Below are 14,400 nucleotides of genomic sequence, written 5' to 3'. Positions count from 1 at the left end.
CCCCTATGGCAACACTGAGTGGAGTGGAGATCTCTTTGAAGTCGACTAACCGTTCCTTGTGAAAATTCATATGATGAGTAGATCCAGAATCTAGAAACCATGTATATTCTTCTTTGGAGTTTGAGGAAGGTGCCCAAACACTTGTGGTTAGGTTGATGATAGTTTTTGGTTGCTCCTCTATGTCATAATTGCCGATGCTAACAAAGTGAGCTTGACCTTTTGATTGATGTTTGTTGAATCTAATTTTTTGAAGAAATTCCTTTTCAATATGACCTTTTTGTTTGCAAACATTACATATGAGATGATAATGAGGGTTTCTTGTTAAGGATAGGGATTGAAAAGGCTTGTAAGAGTTAGGCTTATGTTGAGGATTACCAAGAATCCCTTTGAAGTTAGACCGATAAGAAAACTTGGGCTTTTGTTGAAGGTGTTGAGCTCTTTTGTGAAGATGTTTTGGGTTGTAAGCAGTTACAGCTAGAGCCTTGGATTCTTGATTTGAAGAATTAGAAAGAGTATCTCTCATGACTTGCTCTTGCTTGATTCGATTAATTAGTTGCTAAAGCTTGAGTTTATCATTGGAGGTTTGAGTAGTAATAAAGGCTCTCCAAGATAGATGCAAGGAAGATAGGAGAAACATGGCTTGTAATTCTTCTGAGATGACTAAACAAGATATTATGGTTTCATCTAGCAAAGATCGCCAGTGTTCTAAGAACTTAGTGGCAGATTGATCTTCATGTATAGTGGCAGTAGATAGTTTTCTAAACATGGTCATTTGATAAACAATATCTATGTGTTCATATGTATTGTTGAAGAAATCCCAAATACCTTTTGTAGTGGGTATTGTTCTTACTAGTTGTACTTGTTGATCTCCACAATGGACAAGTATTTCCATTTTTGTAGTTGCATCTCTTTGCGTCCAATCTTCCTTATCTACTCCTTCTTGTTCATGGCAGTCTTCCTTGACATTGATAATATTCCATAGGTTTACATGAGATAGGTAAAGTTCCATCCTTAGGTTCCACACTTGATAGTTGCTTCCATTGAGTTTGTCAAACTTGATGTGTCGGTTGTAGAAGGTAGTAGCATTGATGAGAGCCATTGGAAGAATGAGAGTAAAGGAGGACTAGTGGTTTGTGATTTTGAGGAGAATATGATAAGCTAGAAAGATAGGACCTAGTGCTCTGATACCATGTAGTGAAAACCAAGAACTTGTAGATAAGAGAATAATGTACACAATATGGGAAAGAGATAGAGGCAATATAGAAATGGAGTAAACTATAGTTGAACATTTAATTGCTAGTAGTTGTATATATACATGGTACATTAAATGAGGTAGGTGAGCTTCATCTCTAAATATCTTAGATATTTACAAAGTGGATATCTATGGGATCCTTTTTTCCACATACTGACTTGTCCGTATCTTATCCAAACTTTTATCCTTATCCACAACTTTATCTTTACATTCCTAATGTCTACATGTCCTACATAATCAGAGTCAGTGTACCCCATGACTTCTGTATCCTAGCCACCATAACAAATGTACATAGTTGTTGTGCCCTTCAGGTATCTCATGATACCCTTGATGGCATCCCAATGTCTCTACCATAAGTGTAGCCATATAGTGTGCTACAACTCCCACTACAAATGCTATGTTAGGGCGAGTGGCTATCATGTCATATGTCAAACTGTCCACTACAAATGCATAATGTATCTTGGCCATCTCAGCCTTCTGCTCATCAAACTATGAACAATCAACTGACTTAACCTTCACATGAGAAGGTAAAGGATAGCCAATAGGCTCAACATCCTATAGATGAAACCGCTCAAGGACCTTTTGGATGTACTCCTTTTGTGACAAGTAAAGGAGCCCCTTAGAGAGATTGCGCATAATAAACATCCCAAGAATATGTGAGGCATGTCCCATGTCCTTCATCGCAAATCTCTTCTTGAGCTAACCTTTCAAGTCATTGAGCTTATCATGAGCACTCCAACAATCAACATATCATCCATAGAGTATCGAAATCATAAAGCTACCATCATGAGCCTTCTTCGTGTATAAATACAGATCCATATCACTATGGGAATATCCTTGTGAATGCATAAAAGCATCAAACTTGTACCATTCCCTAGGTTCTTGCTTAAGGCCATAAAGGCTCTTTCTCAATCTACATAGTAGGTGGTTCCTGCCAAGTTCTACAAAGCTCTTAGATTGTTCCATGTGGAACTCATCATGCAAGTCCCCTCCATGAAGAAAAGCCATCTTGACATCCATCTCATAAAGATCCAAGTCAAGCTAAGCAACCATCAGAGTCAGTACCAAGTGTAGGATAGTCATCTTTACAACAAGAAAAAAGACTTTATCAAAGTCCACACCATTCTCATACTAAAACCCTTAGCAATCAATCTAGCCTTATATATCGGCTTGGGCGTGTAGGGGTACTTTTCAACTTGTACACCCACTTGCATGGCAAAACACACTTTCCACTAGGCAAAGGAACCAAATCCCACGTGTGATTTTTCTATAGTGAGTCATACTCTGATTGCATGGCTCTCTTCCAAGAGTGACTATCATATCTATGCATTGCCTCATCATAAGTAAGAGGCTCACCAACATCTGTCACCAAAACATAATCCATAAAGGACACAAACTACTCAAGTTGTTTTCTATCTCTAGTAGATTGCTTTAAAACAGAATGTGGGGCCTGTACATCCTATGAAGCATTAGGGACATGGACCATTGGAGCATGAGTGATGCTGTGGAGGTTGTCTAGTTGGTTGTAAAGTAGCAAGAGGCTCCTCTTGAAAGATCACCTTGCATACCTCAATAACATGCTCAGGATTCTTATGCATTTTCTCCTCATGAAAAACAACACCATGGGTGCGGATAACCTTTCGAGCCTATGGATCCCATAGGCCATAGGCAATATCCCATCTCACCTGCATCTCCATAACCAAGAAAGGTGCATTTCATAGACTTAGGATCTAGCTTATTGCACTTGACCTAGGGAACATGGTAGAAGGCCTCACAACTAAAGACACATAGATGAGCATATGGTGGATGTTTTTCAAACCATAACTTTGCTACCTATGATAGTCAAGAGTAGTACATGGGGGACATATTAATCAAGTGTATGGTAGTAGTAACTACCTCAACCTAAAAATGATGTGGTAATTTTACTTGGCTAAGCAGACTTGCTCCTGAATTGTGTTATTTATGCCCTCAACCATACCATTTTGATGTGGGGTGTATGGGGCAATCAACTAACACTTAATACCCCTATTGTCACAAAACTGCTCAAAGGATTTAGAGACATACTCACCCCCATTATTTGAGCACAAGTATTTTAGCCTATACTCATACTAGTTCTCTACCAAAGCAAGCCACTATTGAAATGTAGCCAAGACTTGTGATTTTTGCTTAATAGGGTATGCCCAGACCTTATGTATATAGTCATCAATGAAGGCAATTAAATATTTCACACCACCCAATGACTTGCAGGGCATGGAACTACATATTTCCAAAAGAATAAGAGCCAAAGTCTCACCCATGCATGTTATACCATACTTTTTATGTGTACATGTCTACCTACCGTATAAAAAATGATCACAATACTTAAAACACTTATAGTCAAGGGATAGAAGATACTACAAAAAACGAGCAAGCATTTTCATTCCTTTCAATGACATGTGCCCAAGGAGACAATGCCAAAGAGATACATGTGGAACTACATCCACTACCAAAACATAATCAACTAACTTGGATACAAGTAAGGGGTAGAGATTATTACACTTAGCACCATGTGCAATGACACGATTCCCACGGGTAATCTTCCACGAGGAATCACCAAAGGAGACAACATAGCCTGCAATCATCATTTTTGTCTTATACTTGACCCTTGCCCTTTTCGTTGCACTTGTCCTCACACATTTTATGGCACTATGGCTGAATATATCTTGCTTTCCCACTATAATGACAAGTCAATGAGGACTTCTGACCCACCAAACTTACTGTGATTGTCCATGTGATTGAGAACAAGACTGCTAACAGTCTCTCTCATGGCAATCATTACCGCTCCTACCATTTACCACTATCCATAATGGGACCAAGCAAGTGCACAAAATGGCAAAATAAGTTGCTATAATAATCTGCAAATCAGCCCCAAAACCACTACCAAATCAAGCTAAAAACAAGGGGATATTGCCAAAATAATGAGCTTTTCACAAACTATAGGCAAGAAATTGTCAAACCCAACTGGTTTCCCTAAAATAGAATGCATAGAACTGAAATGATAGGTTTTTATAATAAATTGCAGAAATATGCAAACAATCGATTGTGAGCAACCAAGAAAAGAAAAGCTAGGAACAACTGGCACTGAAGACTATCACAACTAGAATGTGTTAGCAACCATATATGCTGGAGGCATAGATGTCATGCATAGTGTAGGTCTCAATATAAATTACGAGAACTTCTAGATGCATAACCCACTGAGCAAGGCTCGATACATAACCCAAAAGCATATGAATACCATTGGCAACACTTTGACAGACATAAGTGCAGGTCCAAGACAAAGGATCAAATCAGTCCATGATAGGATAACTGCATCCAATGAGTGTCAAGAGGGCATATGCATGTCACAGTGAGTCTCACTATCTCATTGTAATAAGCTCAAGCTCAACTATATAACCAAAAGCTCTGTAGCACATCCAAGTGTCAAGTAATGGCTCCCATTGGAACAAAATTCAAATGCTAGATAAGCAAGCAAAGCTCAAAACCTCATGTGAGTAGCATCCATACATCCTAGATCTAAGTAGCAGATATCAAGAGCATCAAAACCAATGTAGTCGGCAAAGCTCTTACTGTAGCCTCCAATGACCATACATAACAGTGAATGATACCCAATGTCCAAGCTCCAATCTTAGGTCAAGAGCATGTAAAGAGCATAACCAAGCATGGAAGAACACTGATATGCATTAGCATAACATCCAAAACTCATAGTACGTGTCCAAGATTAATAAGAATCCAAGAAAGGGGGATGCCCTATATCAACCCATGAACTACCTATTTATTCTAACCAAGGACTGAGTATATGTTGCTCAAATCCAAAATACAATGCCAAAGAACATTGCAAGTCTCAATGCTTAGCATCTAAGAGTGTTTTCAAGTGCTCAATGAGCTACCGCTGACAAGTAGAAGCTGAAGAAGACTATTGTGTTGCCCCCACCTAAAAACATGTGCAAATTTTGTGATGATGCTACTAGTCTTGAGGTTCCATGTGTGGTTGCTATGATGATTGGCGAGGGTAGGGGGCACTAGGAGAACCCAAGGAAGCCTTTACACAAGCTCAAGAAAGATTTGAAGCAAGTTAGACTTCAATATCAAGCTATAGCCATGGCTACTCCTAAAGAATGAACTACTGAGCTAAAAGACCTCATTGAAATGAGCTCAATATAGACTTATGAATACCTTGGCCAAGCCCCAATAGGGCTTGATGAATGCCCAAGAAAGAAGCAATTGATATGAACCTCAAGGAGTGGAGCTATGGTTGCCAATGGTGAAACATTGCTATAGGTAACTTGAATGGAAGCTAAAGCAATGGACTTGAGCTCTTGGGGAAGATGGATCTTATATCAATTGAAGGGAGTGAGCCCTAAGTGGAAGTAGGAGAGCAGAAGCAAGAGCTATAGTTAAAGAAGCAAGAGCAAGAGAGAGAGACATAAGATGTGGGAACTCCAATCATCACAATGTGTGATCAGCCTTCCCTTTATTCAAATGTCACTGAAAGAATAAATAATGAAGTGACAGTGATGGGCACCTGCCATCTGCAGTGTACATGTGTGCAGATAAGTAATACCTAGTGCGTGTACTGTCATTGTAACTAATATATGGACAACTAGGCACAAGTGCCTTTACTCCCAACACATGCAAGCACACACACATATACACACTTGCACGTGCGTGTGCACACACACACACAGAGGGAAAGAACATTTCAAAAAAAAAAGGCATGATGAACATGGACATAAATAATGCAAGTGGCCATACTTACCCTCACTACTCTTCCCAATGATTGAGGTACAACTCATCAAGTTTTTTTTTTTTGAATCTCTCATTTTCCTTCTTCTTTTTTCAAATTTCCATCTTCCTTTATTTTACCATGTGGGGATTAGCTACCATATAGGGTTGGTGGTTGCCACATAAGTCATGTTCTTGGTTTAGAGATCCCACAAGAAGGGCCCTTACAAACATAGCAGACATCCACAAAGGCAGATGTCCACAAGACATGTGTTTGAAATTCTATAGCTCGATAAAATGACATTACTCTTCAAGCCATGTGGGGAATATCAGCCACCCCAAGAAAATAACAAGTGCTTAACCACATTTAGAGGGATTTAAACCGTACTCTTCAAGCCATCTAAGGAATATTAGCCACCCAAAGAAAATAATAGGCACACAACCACATGCTGAAGGAATTGAAATAATGGCTTGAGGCTTATAGATAAAATACCTTCCAGATGAACTATTACAATTGATTGCATTGAAAAAACCAAAACAAGGTTGATAAATACACTTGTGTATCTATAAATGCTTGGTTATCCACCTCCTATTTGCATGGCTCCTCGCCCTACTATGTGTAAGGCGCCTAAGAGATAGCGTGAGCGCACACACGCATGCACGCACGCACGCACACACATGCACACACACGCACGCACATGCACATGCGCGCGCGCGCGCACACACACACACACACACACATGCAACATGCCTTATTCTCACAACTTTTTGTATATTATGGTTTTTACTTTTTTAATTTATTATGTGAGGAATCTTAATAGATTTTAGTTTTCATTTGCTTAGCGGATTTTGGTAGACTTTTATAGTAGATGAAAGAGTTTAGAAATCTAAATCTAAGCTTATGAGTCTTCGAAATTGGCATTTGAGTTTGTAAAGTGTTTGGTTTCAAAGTCTTAGTTGGAGACATTCTAGACACATTATTAGAACTATTCAATCAATATTTATGTGACTTCAAAGGGTTCCTAATCCATATGTAATATTTATTATTGTGCAATATTCAAACACAAGTACCAAATTGGACACAATTTGTCCTTATCTTTTGAGACAAATAATGATGTACAAACCAAATGTATCAAAAGTATTCGAAAATCTTGATGTTTCTCTGTGTGTGTGCGTGCGTGCGTGTGTGCGTGCGTGCGTGTGTGTGTGTGTGTGTGTGTGTGTGTGTGTGTGTGTGTGCATGCGTGCGTGCGTGCGTGCGTGCGTGTGTGTGTGCGCGCGCGCATGCATGCGTGTGTGCATGTGAGCGCATGCATGTGTGCGCACCATGTACTTTATTTTAAAAGTTCTATATGTGGTGCTTCTAAAGAGCATTTTCTAATTATAAATACCCTCTATAAAGGTTACTCTGTATGCTTTAGCACGCTTTGTAGCATGCTCATAATTGATTAGTGTTGACATGTAGCCCCATGCAATTGTGGCATGGTATGTGGAGGAGTGGATTGTATTGATAGAAGTCTAGCTCACCCATGGGAATTATCTGGTCAATTCAATGGCTCCTTCAATGGATGGATGCTAAACTATAGTACTAGCAAATTGATGCCCTGATAAATCAAAGCAATACTCTCTCTCTCTCTCTCTCTCTCTCTCTCTCTCTCTCTCTCTCTCTCTCTCTCTCTCTCTCTCTCTCTCTCTCTCTCTCTCTCTCTCTCTCTCTCTCTCTCTCTCTCTCTCTCTCTCTCTCTCTCTCTCTCTCTCTCTCTCTCTCTCTCTCTCTCTCTCTCTCTCTCTCTCTCTCTCTCTCTCTCTCTCTCTCTCTCTCTCTCTCTCTCTCTCTCTCTCCTTTGAGGGGGCCAACAATGTGTGTGAATTCATCTGTGAAGCTGTCCTAGGATGGAGGTCACCATCATAGTATTTTGATCATTCCAAATCCTAACCCTCTTAGGGTCATGTGTTAACTTGAATTTTGCCATCTATCAATATAGTTGCACAAGGAGACACCTCTTTAGATGCACTCTACACACAACTTTACACCCCACACATGCCCTTATTAGAGGCCTTCCTTCTGAGAATTAATTGTACACTTCCCCAACATAGCAAACTTGACTTTTCCCTATAGGATATATGTCAAAGTTGCTCCATTGATGAAAGCCTTAATTGTGGTCTCTTTTGGTATGTTTGCTTGATTGATTCATATGATGATAAATTATCTACTAACTTTGCTAAAATCTTTATGATTTTAAATAAGAATTGAGTCACTTGATTGCTAGGTAAAATGAACCATCTATCTGACAGTTTGATAGTTTTAACTTAGAAGTATCTAAATGGACCTTCATTTGTCAATGAAACATGCAATCATTGAAAAGCACTTAAAATTTTATGCTTATATTATGTTCATAAGTTTTTTCCTTGGTAATTGCCCTACCTTCTTGCTATCTATGAGGTATTGGTTTATGTAAGTCTTGATAAATAATTGCCAATTCATCATTTCTACCTCAATGATTCTTGATATAAATTAGGCATTGATTTACGTAAAGTCTTGATAAATGGTTGCCAATTCATATTTTCTAACTCAAAGGTTTTAAGGCTTCTAGCCCACTGAATTGATTCGTAACTTACTATAAAATTGAAACACATATCACATAGATTAAGATGTCCTATAAAATGGTTGCCACTTTATGAACCCCCCAATATAGTGCTAAATATAGGGACTACTCACATACAAAATAAAACACAAACAAATATTTCATGCACAATGTCATAGATGCATCAATGCTTTTTACTAAAGCATATTTGCAAAAAAGAAGGATTTCTTAGATGCACTTTATTAAATTGATTCATTTGCTATGTTGCTTTTCTTGTGCTTAACTTTTGCTTGGTTTACATGCTTTTGTTTTGGCATTCAACTTCTAATTATTGCAATTCAATTATGTTTTTGCATTTAGAATTCTTTTATATTAATTTTTTTAGGATTCCTTGAAAGGTGTGTTGTTTTCCTTCTGAATGTTATGATGATTGTTAATAGTCAATTTGAGTATTGAAAACTATGGATTATTGGCTCTTCAAATTGTTTGATTTTGCATATCGTTACATAGGTTAAAGAGATGCATCTTTTGATAGAATAGATTGCATAATTTCCAGACAAAAAAGTTAAAAGAGGCACAACCAGCTTCACAATAAGTGGAAAAGCATGGTCGACAAATGAGGGGCTTGTTATTAAAAATAACTTATATGTTGCCCAAGCATGTGCCTATTATAAAATATAATTTACCTAGTTGCATCCTTACACTTATGTTAATGGGCAAGTTGAGCATCTGTGCATTTTATAAAAGGTGCCCATTCTTTATAGAACTCGTATTTTCATATTAAGGTAGTCCTATTGACATGGTGGTGGTTGCACACGTGGAGCCATTTGAGCATTCTTTGCTCTTAAATTGTTTTGTAGTGGGAGTCATTTAGTGGTCATTGCTTCAATGCTCTACCACTTGAGCATCCTCTACTCTTGATTCAATTTAAACCATGAGTAATGGTTTACTTCACATAAGGTGCAATAAGTAGCTATTTGTTGTCCATTGATGTAGAGAGTTGTTATCATTCAACACTTGGGGTTGGGAGTGTTATAAAGCAAACCAAACATGCAAGCAAATCAATGAGATGGTATCCTTTGATGATGTGGTAATAATTTTCTTTAAGGATCAATATAGCTAATCATACATTTAAGTGTTATCTAGCAAGAATGTGATAATAACAATAATGTGTCTAATGATGCACAAAAATGTTTGTCCTCAATAAAATGGAAATCCTCCTTAAATAGAGTTATTTTTCTTGTGAGAGAAAAAAATATAGAGAAGAATTAGTATTAATATGAGATAGAGAAGTGTGAAGAGAGATATTATAGAAACCAAAGCTAGAGAAGAAATGAAGATGAACATAAACTGTATATGTAAGAATAGTTGACAAAATAGGCTTTATAGGTTATTACATAGACAATTGTGGATACCACATTCATTATATTGATTTTATTTCTTAGTTTTTGAAGCTGAAAACATTCAAGGTAGATAGAGCGACAAGATTCAGGCAATGCTAACACATGTAGTATTGTTGTAAAGCAACTCAATGAAATGAACTCAAATGAATTTCTTCCATGATTTTTTCTTAAATGCTGAGGTACAAGGGATGAAAACCCCTTGATACAAGGCCCTTTGAAGTTGACAATGCAAGGTATGCTCACAAGAACTTTGTTGTAATTCCAAAGTATTTAGAAGCATCCCTTGTGTAAAATGTAGGCCACTTGCAACATCAACTACATCATATGAAGCTTAAGAATATAGTATATGAACTCTCATCCATAATAAACATATCCACCACATCATCTTAGCTAGCAATTGTATGTGAAACATCAAGTTGGAACTTGTATGGTGTGTCACATATTCTCCTTCCTCTTGCATCATATTGAGTGGTAGATGCCTTGGAAAGTCATGACAAAACCAATATTGGCATTGAAGTAAGAAAATAAAGTTGATTGAAACTTTGAATCGCTATTCTATCCAAAAGAACTTGATTTCTTCAACTTATCCATAAATCGATGTTGCATAGCATAACAACTAAGCTTCATCCCTCTCTCAAGCTCTTTAAAAGCCAAACAAAGGCTAGATGACACTCTCCCCAATCTTTGGTATCCTTCTTGACCCTAGCCCCATCAAGAAACCAATGCCTAAGTTTCTTTGCCTTTAGGCCAAGTATAAGGACCCTTTGTAAAACATCTTGCTCAATGTATTGGTGCTAATGTTCAATGTGCTTTGCTTTTCGAATTGTGAATGTTTATGCAAAATGGATGGATATTTGTGATTATATATTCTACTAAGTCCAGGTTGGCTAAAGTTACATAGAAAAGAATGTATTATGACCTAAGTGATCCATATTATTTTTGAAAAGAGAATAGATTCAACCTTATATTCTTGAAGTTCAAGAAAATTTTTAGGTAGCCAAATTCAAAAACTAAGAATTGGCCCTAAACCTAAGAGACCTTGAAAATGTTGTGATTGGGAATCGTTATAACATAATGGTGGAGGACATTGGGCATTGCCATAGAAATGTATTTTTGAATGGAAGACAATGTTTTAGGGTTTGACTTGGAAGGTTAGATTTGCAAGCATCAAATCCAAAGGCAATATGCAAAAAATCCTCTTGTAGAAATTATGAGATTAGTGTGAACTAACATTTAAAGTGTCTCATTGCATCTAATGTGCTAAAAATTTTGAGTTAAAAAGGAATGGGACAATCACCTTTGGAATGTGAATCAAGGAGATGGACACACTTGGATGTCAAAGAAAAAAAGTGAAGGTAAGTTTGAAATGCATTTATTAGAAAACGAACAAGGCGAAGGTCCCCTTATTAAATGTTTTAAATTGTTAGTAAAAAGAAGAAATCTCATTGTATTCTTTCAATTTTGTTGCTGGGTATTCTAATATTAGAGAATCTAGTGTTTCTCCAGCTACAAATTATTGAATAGGAGAGAAACTAGATGAACATAAGTGAAACAACTTGGAAATATAAATATCTATTGTGGATTCTACCCTATACATTACATGACATTATAGGAAATTTAAACATGTTAAACACCTTGACATAATGCATGCAGTACATAGAACAAGCCAAAGGTCAACTTAATTTGAGTGAGCGAAGGAAATTGCAATTGTTTTTCAATTTTAAAGAAGAGTACGTACAATCATTTAATGCAAGTATCACCAAACATTTAATTATTCCACAACACCCTCACATAAGCATGTAGAGTATATCACAAGCAAGAGTAATCTTGATTTGAGTAAAATTGCAACCATTCTTCAATATTGGAGAAAGCACATAAACATCCAGGAGAAGTATTTGTTACTTCACCATGACATTTTAAACCTCTTTGGATACACATTAAGCATATGTTTTCTTTGTTAGTGCACTAACTCTAAAGCATGCCCCACATAGTGGGTATTGCAATTGATAGTCGTTTGCATATTCCCTAACACTAAAGTTGGTACGATTTTGAGGAGCCTTCAAATATACGTCCTCATTCTGAAAATTTAGGTGTATCAATGTTAGTAACCATAGCCATTTTGCATTGTCCCAAATACATAATGTAAATCATGTTTATGGCAAGCAAAACTAACTACTAACTTACTTGTTTCAAAATCAAGATGTAGTATCGATGTGTTCCACATGGGGGATTAGGTGGTTGGTAAGTTACAACTTCATCATCTTTGTCTGCAAAAAAGGTTATAGGGAAGTATATATTTATAGCAATGAAAGGCTACCAAATCATTGCAGAAGAACTACATGTTTTACTATTGATAAATCAAACATTTGAAAGCTTATAAGATGACAATCCTAGCATTTTTTTAGGAGCAACAAAAAATAACCCTTTTGGTAATCTTTAAATATTAAGGTTCAAAACTAATAGAAAACTATTATTTTATTTTGAATTATGTTGGTTTGCCATTGCAAAAGTAGCATGAAATGCTAGAGACTCCTATACTCGAATTGAAAAGGTAATCAAAAGGTGAAATTAATAAAATAGCTATGTTGTGTACCACAAACAAGGCCATGAATGGGTTCTGGTCCACACACACACACACATGGGAAGAAGTGAGTTCTTACATGGTGGGAATGAACAAAGGTTGCTACAAGACATATCCACACATTCCAAGTTTTGTACCTAAGTTGAGTAAGACTTGAAAAGTAGTTTCATGCACTGACAATTGTATCACAATAAAGTCATTGAAATTGTTAATATGAGGTAACTATGAAGAGATGATAGAGCCTATACAATGTGAGGGCACCAAATTGAAAAGGAAGTCGGTAAATAAAGCCTTTGCATGTAAGAGGAGTAAATAAAAAAGAAACCAAGTGCAACCACTTGATTGAATATGCGAAGATCACATGAACCTAAGTGAAAACCTTGAAAAGATAGACACATTTGCAAAGTCCTAATATTTACATAGGAATAATAGCATTTAAGGACTAATTTGTACTGCCATATTGGGTTTCTAATAACATGGGCTATGTCATAACTAGTCCTATTGGTTGACATAGTTTGTACTAAAGGTTTATGCTAGACACCCTAGTTGAAAGTCTTAGGAGATTGAAGGTCCTAATGGCATAAAGCATTTGACATAGTTTCTATTGAAGGTTTATACTAAAGATAGTTTCTACTAAATGTAGCCTAGAGTTCCTAATTGAAAGTCCCAATAAATTGAAGGTGATATTGCCATAAAGAAATTGACAAATTCAACCACTTTTTCTAATTTTTGAATAAAACAGAATAACTACATAACATATGCAATACCTTTAGTGTAATATCTTAGGGACTGCAATTACGTACATAGTAGGTTTGCTAGACTATACTCTTATGAAATAATTGAGCCCTTAATTTTTGCCCTACTTGATATTAAACAAAGCAAACCAAACAATTAAGCCCTTATTTTCATGATGCTTGATATTAAACTTGCATGATGTCCCCCAGGCCTAGAGGCACCTCTGAAAGAGAGTAAACCATAGAAGTGCTGAACTTGTAGCTTTGCCGCCCCCCCTAGACACTTGCTTATGCGACGAGGAGGGCTACTTACATTGGACACCAATAGAGATGTTGTAGTTTGCCCTAGACACTTGTTTGTGAAGGGGGGGGAAAGGAATACTTGCCTTTGACACCGAGAGAGATGTTGGCGACGATCCAGTGGAGGTAATTGCGGATATCCGGGTAGGACGGGCAGTGGGCGTCGGGGTCGACCATGAGCAGCGTGAACCCACCCTTAGGGAAGTGGGCTTGGGGGAGGTCGAGGCGCACACGCGGGCGTTCCTGCGTGTGGTTGAGGGGCAGGAGCTGGCCCTCCAGCACGCGGGTGCCGCGGAAGAAGAGGGTGAGGTTGCAGGTGGGGGCTCCAAAGGCATCCATCCATGGGGAGAGGGCCTCACATGGGGCATTCTCGGAAGGATAACCACCAGAATATGATGATGAGGATGGTGATGGTGATGATCTTGCGCTGGTCAGGAGTGTGATAATCAGCAGCACTGCAGAGAGCAGCACCTGCAAAGACATGGCTGCGAGCTTGTGGGCCGCCATATCTCTCTCTCTCTCTCTCTCTCTCTCTCTCTCTCTCTCTCTCATTCATCGACCTCTTAAGGCCGCTATAAATGGATGTGCTATCCATGCACGTTATGGATGCATACCCATCAATGCGTGTAAAATAAATAAATAACGTGAGATTATTCAATCTATCCTTTAATAAGACAAACTTCACTTCGTAGAACTCGCCATTGGGGTTAGTCCAGCCGGACGTGGACATTTGCCTTCATCCAACGAGTCTATGGTAAAGATCAATGGTATATGTGAACCTTAG

At 37.7% G+C, this 14,400-nt stretch overlaps 1 protein-coding gene across 1 annotated transcript; it reads right to left on the bottom strand.

Moving 5' to 3' along the window:
• Positions 1-11,899: 11,899 nt before the first annotated feature.
• LOC148015269 (protein MOTHER of FT and TFL1-like) lies at positions 11,900-14,158 on the bottom strand. Its single transcript, XM_087665495.1, has 3 exons — positions 13,703-14,158; positions 12,186-12,268; positions 11,900-12,079 (listed from the first exon to the last, which is right to left on the bottom strand). The coding sequence occupies exons 1-3, from the start codon at positions 14,121-14,123 to the stop codon at positions 11,939-11,941; spliced, it is 645 nt and encodes a 214-aa protein (XP_087521621.1). The 5' UTR covers positions 14,124-14,158; the 3' UTR covers positions 11,900-11,938.
• Between the last annotated feature and the right edge of the window lie 242 nt (positions 14,159-14,400).

This window comes from Lygodium microphyllum, chromosome 24 (genome assembly GCF_053477565.2).
Source record: "Lygodium microphyllum isolate KBCC chromosome 24, Lygodium_microphyllum_v1.1.10, whole genome shotgun sequence".
NCBI classification, from domain to species: domain Eukaryota; kingdom Viridiplantae; phylum Streptophyta; class Polypodiopsida; order Schizaeales; family Lygodiaceae; genus Lygodium; species Lygodium microphyllum.
Note: the sequence above shows the minus strand (reverse complement) of the source record. Positions and strands in the feature narration are given on the sequence as shown.